This window comes from Clinocottus analis, unplaced genomic scaffold (assembly GCF_023055335.1).
Source record: "Clinocottus analis isolate CAN_PGR_092001 unplaced genomic scaffold, fCliAna1.0.p SCAF_13, whole genome shotgun sequence".
In the NCBI taxonomy this organism is placed as follows: domain Eukaryota; kingdom Metazoa; phylum Chordata; class Actinopteri; order Perciformes; family Cottidae; genus Clinocottus; species Clinocottus analis.
The window spans coordinates 13,884,729-13,899,689 of record NW_027175854.1 but is presented as its reverse complement, the minus strand read 5'-3'; the positions used below and the strand labels follow the sequence as shown (position 1 = coordinate 13,899,689).

The 14,961-nt window shown below is 48.6% G+C and overlaps 1 protein-coding gene across 7 annotated transcripts in view; it reads right to left on the bottom strand.

Annotated features, from left to right (window-relative positions):
• Positions 1–14,961, bottom strand: part of sptan1 (spectrin alpha, non-erythrocytic 1) — a 31,023-nt gene that overhangs the window by 5,782 nt on the left and 10,280 nt on the right. For 2 of the 7 annotated variants that reach the window (XM_068574256.1, XM_068574257.1), the window contains exons 8-39: positions 14,554–14,689; positions 14,326–14,427; positions 14,107–14,244; positions 13,594–13,704; positions 13,413–13,490; positions 13,136–13,291; positions 12,821–13,025; positions 11,349–11,530; positions 10,558–10,801; positions 10,283–10,405; positions 9,976–10,193; positions 9,782–9,874; positions 9,505–9,639; positions 8,844–8,992; positions 8,553–8,609; positions 7,466–7,664; positions 6,642–6,746; positions 6,518–6,553; positions 6,385–6,420; positions 5,948–5,995; positions 5,210–5,301; positions 4,888–5,032; positions 4,618–4,799; positions 4,423–4,522; positions 4,142–4,339; positions 3,919–4,065; positions 3,666–3,769; positions 2,520–2,682; positions 2,348–2,362; positions 869–1,000; positions 216–353; positions 34–138 (exon numbers count right to left, since the gene is read on the bottom strand). In XM_068574256.1, the coding sequence (XP_068430357.1) occupies positions 34–138; positions 216–353; positions 869–1,000; positions 2,348–2,362; positions 2,520–2,682; positions 3,666–3,769; positions 3,919–4,065; positions 4,142–4,339; positions 4,423–4,522; positions 4,618–4,799; positions 4,888–5,032; positions 5,210–5,301; positions 5,948–5,995; positions 6,385–6,420; positions 6,518–6,553; positions 6,642–6,746; positions 7,466–7,664; positions 8,553–8,609; positions 8,844–8,992; positions 9,505–9,639; positions 9,782–9,874; positions 9,976–10,193; positions 10,283–10,405; positions 10,558–10,801; positions 11,349–11,530; positions 12,821–13,025; positions 13,136–13,291; positions 13,413–13,490; positions 13,594–13,704; positions 14,107–14,244; positions 14,326–14,427; positions 14,554–14,689 (4,072 nt within the window). The remainder of the gene's footprint in view (positions 1–33; positions 139–215; positions 354–868; positions 1,001–2,347; positions 2,363–2,519; positions 2,683–3,665; positions 3,770–3,918; positions 4,066–4,141; positions 4,340–4,422; positions 4,523–4,617; positions 4,800–4,887; positions 5,033–5,209; positions 5,302–5,947; positions 5,996–6,384; positions 6,421–6,517; positions 6,554–6,641; positions 6,747–7,465; positions 7,665–8,552; positions 8,610–8,843; positions 8,993–9,504; positions 9,640–9,781; positions 9,875–9,975; positions 10,194–10,282; positions 10,406–10,557; positions 10,802–11,348; positions 11,531–12,820; positions 13,026–13,135; positions 13,292–13,412; positions 13,491–13,593; positions 13,705–14,106; positions 14,245–14,325; positions 14,428–14,553; positions 14,690–14,961) is intronic. The other 5 variants (XM_068574258.1, XM_068574259.1, XM_068574261.1 and 2 more) reach the window with 5 other exon arrangements.

The following is a 14,961-nucleotide window of genomic DNA, read 5'->3' as shown; positions in this document are numbered from 1 at the left end:
GGCCGGCGGCCCCCCACGTCAGGAGCTACCGACCTCGTGGGCGGAGATGTCCGCCTCCAGCAGCTGGTGCTTCTTCAGCAGGTTGTTCACTGACGCCAGGTCTTTCCCATAATCCTCAGAGGCCAGCAGAGCTTCCACCTAGGAGAAGTAACTGTGAGATGGTCCTCTACATTGCCGCGTCAAAGCTTTTGTTCATGCTCCGTCCTCTCGCTCACCTCAGAGAGCCAGAAGTCAAAGTCCTTGATGCCTGTGTTGAAGTTCTGCTGCTTGTTGGCTTCTTTGAGCTTTTGGCTCTTCTCTGCAGACTTGTTGACGAGGAACTGCCACTGCTCATCCAGAGCGCTGAGGCGCGCCTGCAGACAGACGGATTAGTGCACTGTTAGAAACTCACAGTGGCTGTCTGGATCGTGCTGTGTGATAAATAGAGATGCCAGTATGTCTGATACTGGTGAAGAGTACATGAAGATGGCCCAAATTAAAAGGTTTCAGGTTCCCAAAATAATAAAAGTAGCACTTTCAGGATGATTATTTCCACTGATGCAGGTTTAAACATCATGTGAGCGTGCTCTTGACAGAGTGGCCGCACATGGATTGTGATATTTGGTCATTCATTTGGTTTCTGTTTGGAGCATCTCAAAATGGCTTTTCTTCATAAAAACATATATCAGTCTATTCTTTGGTGGTTAGTGTATCGCCTCAATGTGTTGAAGTCTTCTCCAGAGCTGACATTAACTTTATGTTCTCACCTAGAACTTGAATGAATCCTAAAGAGGTTTGTTTCAATCTGCTGTTTCCCCATATTTGACAGGAGTGTCTGCAGAGTGCTCAGTTTGTCGTGTGCATGCGTTAATACAGGTGATGAATGTACCTTGACCGCGTCCTCGCTGCCGGCGCAGGCTCCTCTCTGGATCAGGGTGTTGCCCGTATCGATGACCCCTCGGATCCGGTCCGCGTTGGCGTGCAGCTCGGCCTCAAAGGCCTGATGTTTCTGATGCTTACTCTGACAGCACAAAGGCAACGACACGAGCATGAGGACCACGAGGGGCTGAACAGGAAACACTCAACTCTCCTTGAATGGACGAGCACTCATCACGCACACATACTTACATTCTGCAGCAGAGCTGGAATGAGTGTGACTAATGAACCTTCACTTAGAGCAGTGGTTCTCAAACTGTGGGGCGCGGCCCTCTAGTGGGGAGCAGAGGTACTACAGGTGGGGGGGGGGTGAGGGGGAATGCAGAATCTTTTTTAAAGTGCTCTACTCTACTTTAGTAAAATGTTTTCACCATTAACAGGTTAAGATTCTTGGCGTTTTGATCTGAAAACAGATCTCAGCTCAACATGGAGCATGAAGCTGGTTTTAAAAGATTTACAGAGAAAAGCAGCTCCCTGCAGACTGATGTTCACACATCTGATGCTCACACCTGCATCACTCTGGTGTTAACAGGGTGCACGTTAACATCGCTTTGCAGTGTGAAACAGCTTATTTGCAGCCACAATAAGACAATTTTTTCGGCCAAATATTAGTTTGTTTGCATTGTTCTAACAAAGTGATTGCACGTTATATATGTTGTTGTCTGATGGAGCAATCTGATTCACTTGAAAGGGATTTACATTTTCTCTATTCTGTTATTTGAAAAAGCACTAAAAGTTGTTTAAATATGATTCCAGCACGGAGCACTGTGTCGCCATGTGGTGGGGCGGCGTGGCAGAGTGAGAACCACTGGACTGCAGCTCACAAAGCTTCTACAGCTTCAACAGGACAACAATCATGACGGACGAGGTGTCGGACATGGACAGACACACACACGGCAAACAAGTGAAGAACACAACATGACAGTGGAGAGGAAGGCAGCTCACGTTGAAACCTACTGAAGGAGGAGTCACTTCAAAGTTGCTCCATGTTTGTTTCTACACGTCTCGGAGTGAATGATGCCTTCAGCATCAAACACATGGTCACAATCAGTGCGCTTGACACTAACCTCAAACGATAATTAAGGAAGATATAAGAAATATTCTCGATTTCAAAGTCCAATTTAAATGAGTATGAAATCAAACATGTGAAGCACCTTTAAAGATAACCCCCCCCCCCCCGACAACTGAAAATACAGATGAAGCCACACCCAACAACTAGTAGCCTTCGATGAAAACAAACCTACAACTTAAATTAAATAAATGAAGGAATTAAGCCTTTAATTTTGAACAAAATGAGAAGAAGCTGCCCCTCAGCAGTGCTGATGAGGGACGAACTCAAGACGGTGCTGCTGCCACATCATGTCTAAACACACAGCGGAGACACGGACACATGGAGACAACCTGCTGTTAGTGACGCACTACTCAGACTTACCAGCAGCTTGGACAGCTATAAAAAATAAGACAGTGGGAGAAAAATTCAGACAGGACACCGGGAGGGACACGGTTACAGAAGTTATCTGAGGACAGCTGCCGTAGAATAATGAGCATCAGTGAAGACGTTTCAATGTGCTCACACCGAGCGGCGCCGCTCGGCCGCCGTGTACCTGGATGTTGGTGGGGTCCTTGTAGGACTCGTCGGTGGCGGTCTGCAGCTTCTCGCTGATCCAGGCCTCGATCTCGTCCACGTCCCGGCTGAACTGCTGCAGCGTCTGGGACTCGCCCAGCTTGGAGCGCTTCTCGATCATCTGAGCCTTCAGCCGGCGCCACCTTTCACACAACAAACCCTGGAGCTTAAACACAAGCATGTGCAATCTCTTCTTCTAGGGAATCAAAGGGGGAAAGTTACAGTTATGACCTGCATGTCTCAGGAAGTGTACGATGAGAATGTGTTGAGCTTCTGCTTAGAGCAACATATTCAACTCTCGTCTATCATTTATTTTTCAAGCTTGCAGGATAAAAGTTCATGGTTTTACTTCAAGGTGGGCTTGGGAATCTTCTTCAAAAACACTTTTCATCTTTTCGTTGATTTTCTCATTTCATGAAGAAAAGAAATCCAATACATCTGTGGCGGTCGTTACATTACATTCATAGCCATGTTGGTTCATTATGTTCAGAAATATCATTCTGAACATGAACAATGGAAAATAAACTGTACTCGTAGAGATCGTGTCTTGTCTTCCGACCACCTAAAGCTCTTTAACACGACATCATTTACACACTGATGGAGGAGCTTCATGAAGGTACCAGCTGTCCATCAGGACTAACTATCATTCAGACTGATGGAGGAGCTACCGTGTGAGTTGTCACCATGGAACGCCTCACGACCGATGAGCCACTATTGCTGCTAGCTTTCAGTTTGGATCCATTTCTAAATCTAGCGTACTCTTGCTGGTTTCTCAAGAGGAGCAACACCAGCTTTCCCTTGCAGAAGGCTCGAGACAGAGACGGTCTTGTTCTCAAGGTGATGGTGTATGGGCTTTCATCGTATTGCTGTAAAACGTGATCTGGCAGGAGAAAGTGTGTTATAGGTATGTGTCAAAACCAAAGGCTATTACATGAGGATCCCCTTCCTGACACAGTACTACAGTGCAGCTGCTTTGATGCTGAGGACTCGGCATCGCTTCCACTGGAGAAAGATCTCTGTGAGTCCCTGTACTCGGTCCTGTTTGGACCTGAGAGGAAGACGTTGAAGGCAAACCGGCCGTAGGTTGTGTGTAACGGACCTGAAACGGTCTCCACATGTTTCCTACCTGTCGAGGACTTCATTGCGGCGGTTGAAGATCTCGGGTTTGGCATAATGATCAGCTCCAATCAGCTGGTCAGCAAAGGACTGCAGAGCAGCGATCTTCTCCTCCTGCAGCCGGGTAACATGGAGTCATTTAGAGAACAGTAGCACCGAGCAGCACCGAGCAGCACCGAGCAGCACCGAGCAGCACCGAGCAGCACCGAGTAGCACCGAGTAGCACCGAGCAGCACCGAGCAGCGACAGAGCGCCTCACTGACCTGCACGTTGATGGCCTTGTCAAAGTCTTCGTGTTTCTTGATGAGGGCCTCCACGCTGTCCAGGGAGTCCCCCTTGTCATCACTAGCAAGGAAGGCTTCACGGGCCGCCATCCAGTTCTCCGCCTGCTCACAGTCCCTGTTGAAGAGCTGCAGAGAGATCAGGACGTCAGTCAGCGGCGGGACGCCATTATGGCGGTTTCTAAACGGCTCAACGCTCCAGTACCTGGAGCTCGAGGCACTGGTCCAGCATCATGCGCCGCTGCACCCATGCCTTCTCCAGGTCGGCGCGCTCACAGTCCAGAGCCTCCAGCTTCTGCTGGATCTCGGGGCTGGCATAGTGGCCTCGCACGAGCAGCTGCTGACCAAACTGTTCAAAGGCCTGGAAGGTACCGGCACGGGCATCGATCTCCGTGCGGTGTTCCTGGACAACGGAAAAGAAAAGGCAGTGTTGGACGGACAGAGACCTGCAGTGAAGTCCTGTAACTGCAGGGAGGAGCTCAGTACCTGGTGTCTTTCCAGGAGGGCCTCGGCTCCCGTCACGTCTTTGGCCAGCTCCTCCGAGGACACCAGCCCTCGGATGCCGTTGATCCAGGACATCAGATCTCTGTGCGCGGATGAAACCACACATTAACTGCATCGCCCCCCAAAAACAACAGTGTTTTTATTCAGCTCTCCATCCTCCAGCTGTTCTCTCCGCACCTGAAGTCAGACAGGAAGCGCTGCAGGTCGTGGGAGTTGCCCAGCTTGTCTTTGCGCTGATCCGCTCGTCCCACCAGGCTGCTCCAGGCCGTGTTCAGCTCCGTGCATTTCTCCTGGATGTCGTCCACCGCCTCCGGGTGGGACTGGATCAGACGCTCCGCTGTCTCCCCGAGAGAGTTCACCTGGCGGGGGAGTAGAGAATGAGTGAGAGACTCCGGGGAAGCGAGAGCTTTTCAGCTGCACTCATAAGTGAGGAGAAGAGCAGCGGACCTTGTCCCCCAGAGCCGCCAGGTCTCGCTCGAAGCCTTCGTGTTTGCGCTGTAGAGCCTGGACGCTCGCCAAGTCGTGACCATAGTTGTCGGTGTTGAGGGCTTGGTTCTTCTCCTCGATCCACTCCTTAGTCTCATCAGCATCCCTGAAGAGGCACACACACACTTTGGTCAAATGTTGTAAAGGAAACGTGTGCTCAAACATTGTGCGTTGTACATTGTGCACCGAGCTGACGGTGAGGTAAAAACACAGCGGTACTGTAGGCGACATGCAGACCACATATGTTCAGGCCCCTCATGTCCCCTGGGCCGTGGGCTCGTACCTGTGGAACCTCTGCACCTCGTGGGCGCTGCCCAGCATGTTGCTCCGGTCTTCAGCCAGCTGCTGCAGCGAGCGCCAGTGGTTGTTCAGCTCCTACACGTGAAACAACGTGGTTAAAACAGCCTTCTAGTTCTAGTGTTACAAGACATGAGGACTGAGCCCTCAAGGACAGAGACGCACGCGTGATCAGCATTTAAACTTGGAATGAAAGTAAACATTGAACTCACACATAAGCATGCAAACACTAGATTAGGGCTGCAACAACGAATGGATGAAATCGATAAAAAACGATTCTATATTAAAAAACTTGGCAACGAATTTCATTATCGATTTGTTGTGTCGCGTGAATATCTGTTTTTGTAATAAAAGGTTGCAAATTAACGCTTTAAAATTATTATTTTTGTATCCGATTAATCAAAAAAATAATTGACCAATTGATCGATTATTAAAATAATCGTTAGTTGCAGCCCTACGCTAGATGTTAGACGTGTGGTCATTTGCAGGACTGGATGCATGTTAGGAACATTGCACAACATACAGACAAAGGAAACAACTACAGAGACGCGACAGACATGGCTTATGTAGCGTACTCGATGTTAACAGGAGGAACCCAAACAGAACACTCGGAGAACCGGAAGAGACAGAACGCCAACGAGGAAGCAAGACCACGGCTTATCTTCCTGCTCACGACGCAACACAGGAGGAGACATGCACACGAGGTCGGGGCAGAGCATCTTACCTTGATAGTATTAAAGTTAGCCGTTGTTTGAACAGCCAAGCGTACATTCTAGAGTCAAGTGGACAAAACATGGCAGAGAGGAGGACAAGAACAGAAACACCACACCAGTCAGCAGTTTGACTCAGCAACAGGTCATCGTGAGCACTGCAACCATTCACCACGCCACGAGGAGTCAAACTGAACGCTTGTAGAGGAGGCGCAGTGTAACGTACAGAGCTCCCTGCTTCTCTCCATGTCTCATCATAAGGAGGACATGTGACATGCCTGACGGCTGCAGGAGATTCCAGCAGACACACCAGAATCAAACATCAACCCCGTGCCGTGCACAGTCACAGTGTCAGGTCAAGAGTGACGGGCTGTCCCGCCTTTGCAGTTGATGCATTTGGTCTAAAAACACATAAAACAGCTCAATGTTTGAAACGTTAGATGAAGCTCACCTTCCATGGAGATGCAGTCTTGGAATCGGCTTCATCCTGTTAAATGAAGCGCAAGCGTCACACAGGACTCTCATTTCTGAATTGTTTCTTAAATAACAAGCAAAATGGATGTGAAGTGCAGAAATGGTCAAACCTTGCCAGGAGCAGCACCGAGCAGCTCCTGCTGCTGCTGCAGACAGAAAGGCAACATGATCGTTAAAGTACAGATCAAACATGGAGGGCGGCTCATGAAGTGAAGCCCAGGGAGAAGAACCCACCTGCGCCTGCACCATGGGGGCCTCCTCCGCCATCAGGCCTTCAGACTCCAGCTCAGACGCCACTTTGTTGATGTCCCTCAGGCGAGACTCGTTGGCCTTCAGGTCCTGGACACAAGAAGCAACGTGCACTTTGTTAGGCGTCACATCTACAACCTCAACGAGCACACAGATCAGGAATATTTACATGAACCGATGAGTCACGATCAGCTTTTACTAATCAATAATGAATCCTGGTTTACACGTGTGTGTTACAGAGAGCGAAGCGACCCTGTTAGAAAAATTCACTCGACCCCTCGGAGTGAAATCATTGAAACAGGAACATTTATTCGTTGCAAGGAAGGAGCAGAGTCAGAAGTACAAGGTGATAGACAAATTGCATATCCAAGACTCCTCAATGATCTCTCAAAGGACCACCTCTTAAATACTCATCATGACCCACTAACAGAAACCCTCATGACGTCTTCGGCCTAATCGGGAACCTTTCCCCTCGTCCCATAGAGCGGTTTGTGAGAAAAGGTCATAGGATAACAAAGGAACTGCTCGTTCTTTCAGACAGAAACATACAGATTCCCCTGTCTCCCTGCTATCAGGAGACATGCTGAGTGTGTAAGATTAAACAGAGACAGTAAGATGAGAAGTCTGAATATAACAGTGAAACAGTAAACGATTAAGCGTGAATATTGTTTTTCTTCCAACAGACCCACAACCACGACAGATGCTTTCCAGGAGCGTCCACAGAGCTGCGGCCCTATGAGCTCGTGGACGAGCCCCAGGCCCTGAGCTACGGGACGCCACGGAGAAGAAGCGGTTTGAAAACACGTTACCTTCTGGAAGTCGTCAAACTTCTTCTGCAGGACCTCCACCTGCTCCAGGTCGGAGCCCACCTCCTCGTTGGTGAGGGCGCTCTCCTTCTCGTTGATCCACTGCTGGAGCTCGTTGGCCTCGCGGAACAACATGAACTTCTTGCAGCTCTTCTCCAGCATGTCTTTGCGTTTCTCTCCAAACTCCAGCAGAGTTCCATACCTGGAAAAAGGTGCAGCCACACAATTCAAATCAACTTCATTTGCCCTCAAAAGCCTCTTGAATCCCGCTTATAGCTCATGCTTAATACATAAATCAGAGAATCTGCTCTCGAGTACTTTGTATTATTTGCTGGTGACCACTCTGTCTCTGCTAAAACTGTTCTCAAAATCCAAATCTCTTCTTGTATTTTGATGATCGAGAGGTTGCTAAAGTCGTTCATTGAGAAAAGATGCAGAACTCTTTTCCAATGTCTGAATTTGCTCAATTTCTCTGTTTTAATATCAGATATTGGACATCTCTTCGTTTGACTGTTCCTCTAACAGAACGAGCAAAATGAAACATCTGGAGCTCTGACACGGGACTCATGAATAATGAGAACAATGTAGTGACAGTGAGAACTGTCCGCAGTCCGAAACTCCTTGAAACTGAGGTGAGAGCACATGCACAGACACACACACACACACACACACACACGCGCACACACACACACACACGCACACTTAAATGAGTCGTGTTCAGAGCACAGATTCATCACAATAATGAATCAAGAACGTTTATCATGAGCATTTCAATTCATTTCATTGTATTTATTCATTTATTAATCTATCATTTATTTTCTACGAGTTTTTGTAATCTACTCTTTGAATGACGTGAAGTGAAATGAGAAGTTGGACCAGCAGCAGAGGTCAGGACTCCTGGAGTCACAACGAGCGGCGGACACGACACACACAAACACACATGAACACCCAGAGGCAGGCCTGGGATGAGGGATGTGAGAGCATCTTCTATCCTGAATAGAAGAGGAGCGCGAAGTGGACACACGGTCACACAATAAGGGCGGGAGGGATGAAACACCGTGAGAACAGAGGGACGCTGGGTCCTACTCACAGCTCTTCCACCTGCTTCATGCGCACAGACACGCTGCAGGCCTCCTTGGTGACCAGCCTGCTCAAGGCAAGGCCAGGCCAGCGCACACCAAGGCAAGGTTAGGGTTAAACACAGCAGAGGAGACAAGAGAAAGAAGCCAGGGCCCGGTCATTACGGTTCAAAACTGACCAGGAAATATGACTTGTATAAGTAAAGACAGGTTCAAGAGAAGAGACATTAAAGCGGTTAACAGATAAAAGAGACGTGTTAGTAAGCTGTGGACCGCATGAAGCGACGCCGCCGGGCTCTTACTGAGTCTCAATCTGGTCTTGGCGCAGTGCGATGCTGCCGTGTTCGTCCAGCAGGTTCTCTCTGGACGAGGACTGGGTGGGGTCCAGCTTCTTCACGTAGGCAGCAGGAACAAAGCCCTGCCGGTCGTTCACCTCCACCTTCCACCAGTCCTGCAGCCGGAGGAGAGCGACACATGTCAGGAGACATTTTGTGATGGAATCCATCATTTTGCAAATACAGAGGAGGGGCCATGTGAACGTCGCTCCATGAAACCCAGAAGTAGAAATAAAGTCACTAATAAATCTGTTTCGCTCAAGGTATAGTGGTTGGCTACTAGAACAACGTCTCAATGCCTGACTGAGAACTTTAATTTACTTACTTTGTACTTACTTATTACTTGTTTATCCAAATTTTATTTTATACTTTCTCTTGTATCGTTAAATGTTCTCTGTTGTTGTTGTTGTTGTGTTGTGATGCACCTTCCGCCAGGACAAATTCCTCGTTTGTACTAACTCACGTGGCAATGAAAAGTTTCTGATTCTGATAGATCCACAGCTAAACAAAATGCAGACTTTGAGGCTATCCAAGAAGACATACAAAAGCTAAAACAACAATGATTCACTAAATCACTTCTATTAAAAGGACCTAAATGTAAGGAACCGGCTGGGCGGTGAGTTCAGACCTTGTTGGTGCTGTTGAGCAGGGTGAGGATGTCCCCCTTCTTCATGGTGACCTCTCGGGGACTCTTCTCCTGGTAGTCGTACAGGGCCAGGACCAGCTCCTTCCCGGTCTCATCGTCCGTCGGTGCCACTTGTTGCTGCTCGGTGAAAACAAACATTCAGAGTCATTCATGTCCGTTCTGCTTCACTGGAGAACGTTGGTGAACTGAGACGGCCCTGCACTTTATCACAAAGCCCTGCCATGGAGCCGAAGGTGTGGTAGTGTGTGAAGATGTTTACCCTGCAGGACTGGGCCTGCTCCTTCAGAGCATGAATGCTGCTGCCGTAGGCACTCAGGTCAGACATCAGGGCCTCGTGCTTCTTCAGCAGAGCCTGAGGGAGACAAACTAGTCAGCACAACTTGTTTGTCACAAAGAGACACAAAAGTATGCGACATGGATATGATATTCAGTGACACTCCTGCGTTCCCGCACCTCGGCAGAGTCTTCGTCCTTGCCGTAGTCCGGGCTCCCCACGATGGGCTCCTTCTCCCTCATCCAAGACTCCGCCTCGTTGGCGTCAGCAAAGTACTGCTGGGCCTGCAGAGAGTCCTCCAGGTCCTGCCTCCTCTGGGACGCCTTGGCCTTCAGCGTGTCCCAGCGGCCGTGGAGCTCCGTCAACTTCACTTTCACATCCTCTCCAGCAAAGTGTCCTGGGAAGCGGCCACCAGAAGGTTTAGCATGTTGAATGTTGGGACTCTACTTCACCTGCTCACGGTCACATACAAATTAAAAGGAGTACCTTCCTCCACCATGGCCTCTCCTTTCTGGCTCACAGCCTTAATGCGAGGCTCGTGGCCGGTGATCTCGGCCTGCAGCGCCTGGTGCTTCTTCAGCAGGTTCTGGACACCGATCAAGTCTTTGCCTGAGGACGACACAAACAGACATTTGGTACCGCTCATCTGAAGCATCTGAGGGTGGAGCTTCAATAGTGTAAACTGCTTATCTCTCTAACAGGACCATTTGAAGGAGACCTGTCATTTAGAACACAAGCTAACGCAAGCTAACGGCGTTCACCTCTGTTAGTAGAGGCAGCGATGGGCTCTTTCTCTCGGATCCAAGTCTCCTCGTCCTCCACGTCTCTGAACAGCTGCTGGAGCCGCAGAGAGTCAGACAGCTTCTGCTTGCGTGCGGCCATGGGCTCACGCAGCGCTTCATAGCGCCCCAGCAGAGCTTCCTGCTTCTTGCGGATGTTGTCGGCATCAAAGTGTCCGGCCTCTTGGAACTGGCGAGCCTGGATAGTTATGCCATCGATGCGATCCTGGGAGGGAATGATTCATTCATCAGCTATTCAACCTCTTGGAAACCGTGCACGAAGATCCTCCCACACCTATTTTAAGTCCCAGCATGCCCCATTCAGACAATCTTTTGGCATAAAATACGTAATATTTCCAATTTTGAACGGAATGACTCAGTTTTTTGACTGAAACTCCCTCCTAACAGGGAAGACTTTGTTTCATTGCATTTTTTGTTGCAGATTCTGATTCTTCATGTCCTAATCTTTCCAAAGAGGTGTCTTATTGACCGCTCCTAGAGGGCATTTTTAGGCAATCTGGCTCATATCATGCTGGATGTTCATAGTTATCTTTTAAAAAGGGATTTCTTTTGCAGATATACATTTATTTCCCAATACTTTGCTGAACAAATACACACATAAAACACAAGTATTGAAATTACTTTGGGGTTCCTACGACGACTCAAGCAGAGAAAAGGAGGTGTAGAGACAACATTGGATCAACAGTTTAACGGGTTAACTCCTGTGAGCCGAAACAAGACTCGCACGGTGCAGCCGACACGGCGTCAGGTACCTGGTGAGCGGCCACGTCGGCCTCCAGCAGCGCGTGTTTCTTCTGCAGGTTCTGAACGCTCGTCAGGTCTTTCCCGTAGTCGTCTGAAGCCAGGTGGCCCTCCACCTCGTACAGCCACAGCTCGATGTCCTCCACGTTCCTGTTGAACTGCTGCTGCTGGTTGGCCTCGCGGAGCTTGATGCCTGAAGAAAAATGCAAGAGATCAAATTTACAATCAAAACTCATCCAGTGGTCCGACGCCATGACGGGGAGCCGCATGCAGAGATGTCATCAGGGAAAATTTTGAAAAGGAAATATCACAGTTTCATGGTTATTAACCAGAATAATTGTAATAGGCCTGTAGTTAATGAACTAAAACATGTACTATCATCTTCAGCATCAAATCAGCAATAACAATACACAACTAAAATGACCAGGAAATGAGAAAAGATCAATTTAAAAAATCTTGGCAGTTTTAATCCTGTATAATAAGTTGTGTAGTGCTAGTGTTCGGAAGTTAAACAGCTCTCTAATATATATTCATGTTGCTGTGAAAACATCTTCAAACATCTGGATTCGCATCACGATAACGTCACGATGTACTTTCACCCAACTACATCATGGTGCGTTCAAGCTCCCTTTACTTAATGAATACAAGAGGACCTCCGTACCGGAGCCAGGCCGCTGATGGAGACATCTGACTGCAATACAACAGAGTGAGGAACATGAAGCGGTGCTGCTGCTGTCCAACAGGCCACGAGCCAATGAGATGAAGATCCAGAGTTCATGTGTTTTCAGCACGATGAGATACGGAAAAGAAAACTAAAATGGCTCCAACGTGGTAACAATCTGGATTTAGAGGTGAATTTAAGATGTCCTGCTGATTTTGGTGCAACTTTACTCTCTGCTTATGCTTCTTCTTCTATTAGAGTTCACTAGTGCAGCACCATTGAAAGCATGTTCAGAGCAGACAGCAGCTTTCTAGAGAACTGCTGCAATACACAACTTCACGTTCAGCTCTTCCACTCGTTTACACCGATAGACAGAGATTCCTTTAGTTGGATTGTCTGTTGGCTCAGCAGCTTAAAGGTGCATTAGCGCCACCAAGTGGACTGGAGTGAGGTCACTCAATGTCGTGCTCAACTCAGAAGCAGCTGCTGAATCAAGTGCGACACCTAGTGGTCACATTCAGTACATCAGCACCTTTTAAATGGAAGAAACTGCCTTCCAGCTAAACCATTTCATTCCTTTCTGAGATTTTAAACGTGTATTATGTTTTTAGCTTGTTTGACTGTGAATGTTTATGGACCTCAGGTCTCATGGAAAAGACTCAGTGAGAAGCACAATGTCTTCCTCACAGGCATACAGTGTACTGCCATATGCCATCGTAACTGTAATAATACATGTGTACTTGGATGAAGTCAAATCCATCCATACACTGTAGCAGCTCCATTTACTTGAGCTCTGGTTCAGAGCGTTCCTACAGCCGGTACCTTTCAGCTCAGTGGCCTCCAGCAGTTTCTTCCACTGGGAGCTGACTTCCTCCATGCGCTCTGCCACCTCACTGGAGGCATAGTGCTTTCCATCCAGCAGCTCCTGGCCAGACTTCTGCAGGGCATCGATGCGGCTTTGATTAGCCGACAGCTCCGCTTCAAACGCCTGGTGCTTCTGCACCTTGCCCTGCAGGTTGGAGGGGTCCTGTACGGAGGTCAGAGAACGGAGCGTCAGAAACAGTGAGCGCAACGCGGGGATGTTAAAAACATGTTCAAATGGTGGACACGTCTCTGCACGACTCTTTAATGAAGCACCTTGTAGGCCTCATCCGTGGCCGTCTTCATCTTCTCGTTGATCCAGCTCTTGAGCTCATCGGAGTCCCTGAAGAACTGCTGCAGGTGGAACGAGTCCTCCAAAGCAGCGCGGCGAGACTGAGCGCGCTCATGCAGGGCGTTACGCCGACTGAGCAGCTGTAATGTGAAGAGGAACAGAAAACAAGTTGCTTTAGAGTTGGCATTGAGAGACGGCATCAGCAGTAAGTGCTCATGTGTGAGGAGATTTGTTTGAAGGGAGTGTTGAGGTGGTGCTTACAGCATCTCTGCGGGTGGCCACGTCCTCTTTGGCGTAGTGGTTGTTCTGGATTAGTTTGGTAGCAAACTCATCCAGGGCCTGGAGACGAACAAGACAAACACTTTCTAAATCTCTCCTGTTGTCTAATTAAAAGGGTACACGGAGGAGCAACAGTATTGTAATAGAGTGTGTGGTAGCTCACAGTGATCTTCTCTTCCTGGGCACTCAGGGACTTCTCAAAGTCCTCGTGTTTCTTCAGCAGTGCCTCAACACTGTCCAGGGAGTCACCGAGGTCTTCATTCAGGAGGAAAGCCTAAAAAATCAGCAGACAACTTTAAAAAGGGGTTCATCACGTAAACGAGACAATAGTCACAATTGCAACTCTTCCCTGGAGAACGGTTTTGGTGTTTTGGAGTTGCGCAAGTGGAAAAACATTCAAACCGGTTTTATATTTAGCGTTGAGAATTGATGGCATCCCGGATGCTACAACGGGTGGTGTCAGCGGCCGCTCAACCAAACCTCCACAGCGTCCCTGACCGTCACGGTCAGCACACCCTCAGTGCGCCTGCCCAAGTTCTACTTTTTAAATGCCAGAATGTGTTGAACTACAAATGCCGGTTTAGCGCGCATCACGTCACACTCGTACGCCGATGAGACCGGCAATACCCGGAAGTCGACCCAACTCTAGTCTTGGCGTCTGTCGGCGTGCCGTTACCTCTTGTTTGCTCATCCAGTTGTCAACTTGCTCAGTGTCTCTGTAGAAGAGCTGCAGGTCCATGCACTGCTCGTACTGCTGCCTCCGGACCTCCCACAGCTCCAGCAGAGACTCCTTCTCCTCAGCCAGGATGCCCAGCTGCACACAAGGCAACACATCATCATTCTAGCACATGGTGGCGTGCTGGTATGAACAGTCCTGATGATGTCATCGTCCTACCTTTTCTTTGACCTCTTCAGAAGCGTAGTGTCCCGTGTTGAGCAGGGCCTGGCCAGCTTCATCCGTGGCTCTAAAACTGTCTTCATGAGCATCAATCTCTCCCTGGAACACACAAAAGACAACCTGACATTGCTGCTTTCTACATGCTATATTGTATTCCTTATCAGCATAAAAAAGTGCGGAGCTAAAATGGTGGTCAGTCTCCGAGACTTTGACCTGAGCCTGTACCTTGTGCTCCTGGTGGCGGTCGAGCAGAGCCTCGGCTCCGGCCACGTCGTTGGCCAGTTCGTCGGCGTTGATCAGGGCTTTCATCTCCGTCACCCAGCTGGTCAGATCCCTGAAGTCAGCTGTGAAGCGCTGCAGCCTGGAGAGAGAGCACAAGAGGCAGAGCGGTGAGGTCTGGAGAGGAACATTAAGTGTAGGGCTGCACCGGAGCAGGAGATAAACAGTAATTCAGGAAGTAAACAGGATCTGTTGGATGATCAGAAACAATTCAAAAGAACTACTGTCACACAGATTACTCTAATCACAGAGTAATCTGTGTATAACAATATAACATACATACATACATGTATAGTTTATACATCAGTTTTCTTTTTGTCTTAACAGGTACCAGAAGAAACGTTTGAGTAGCAA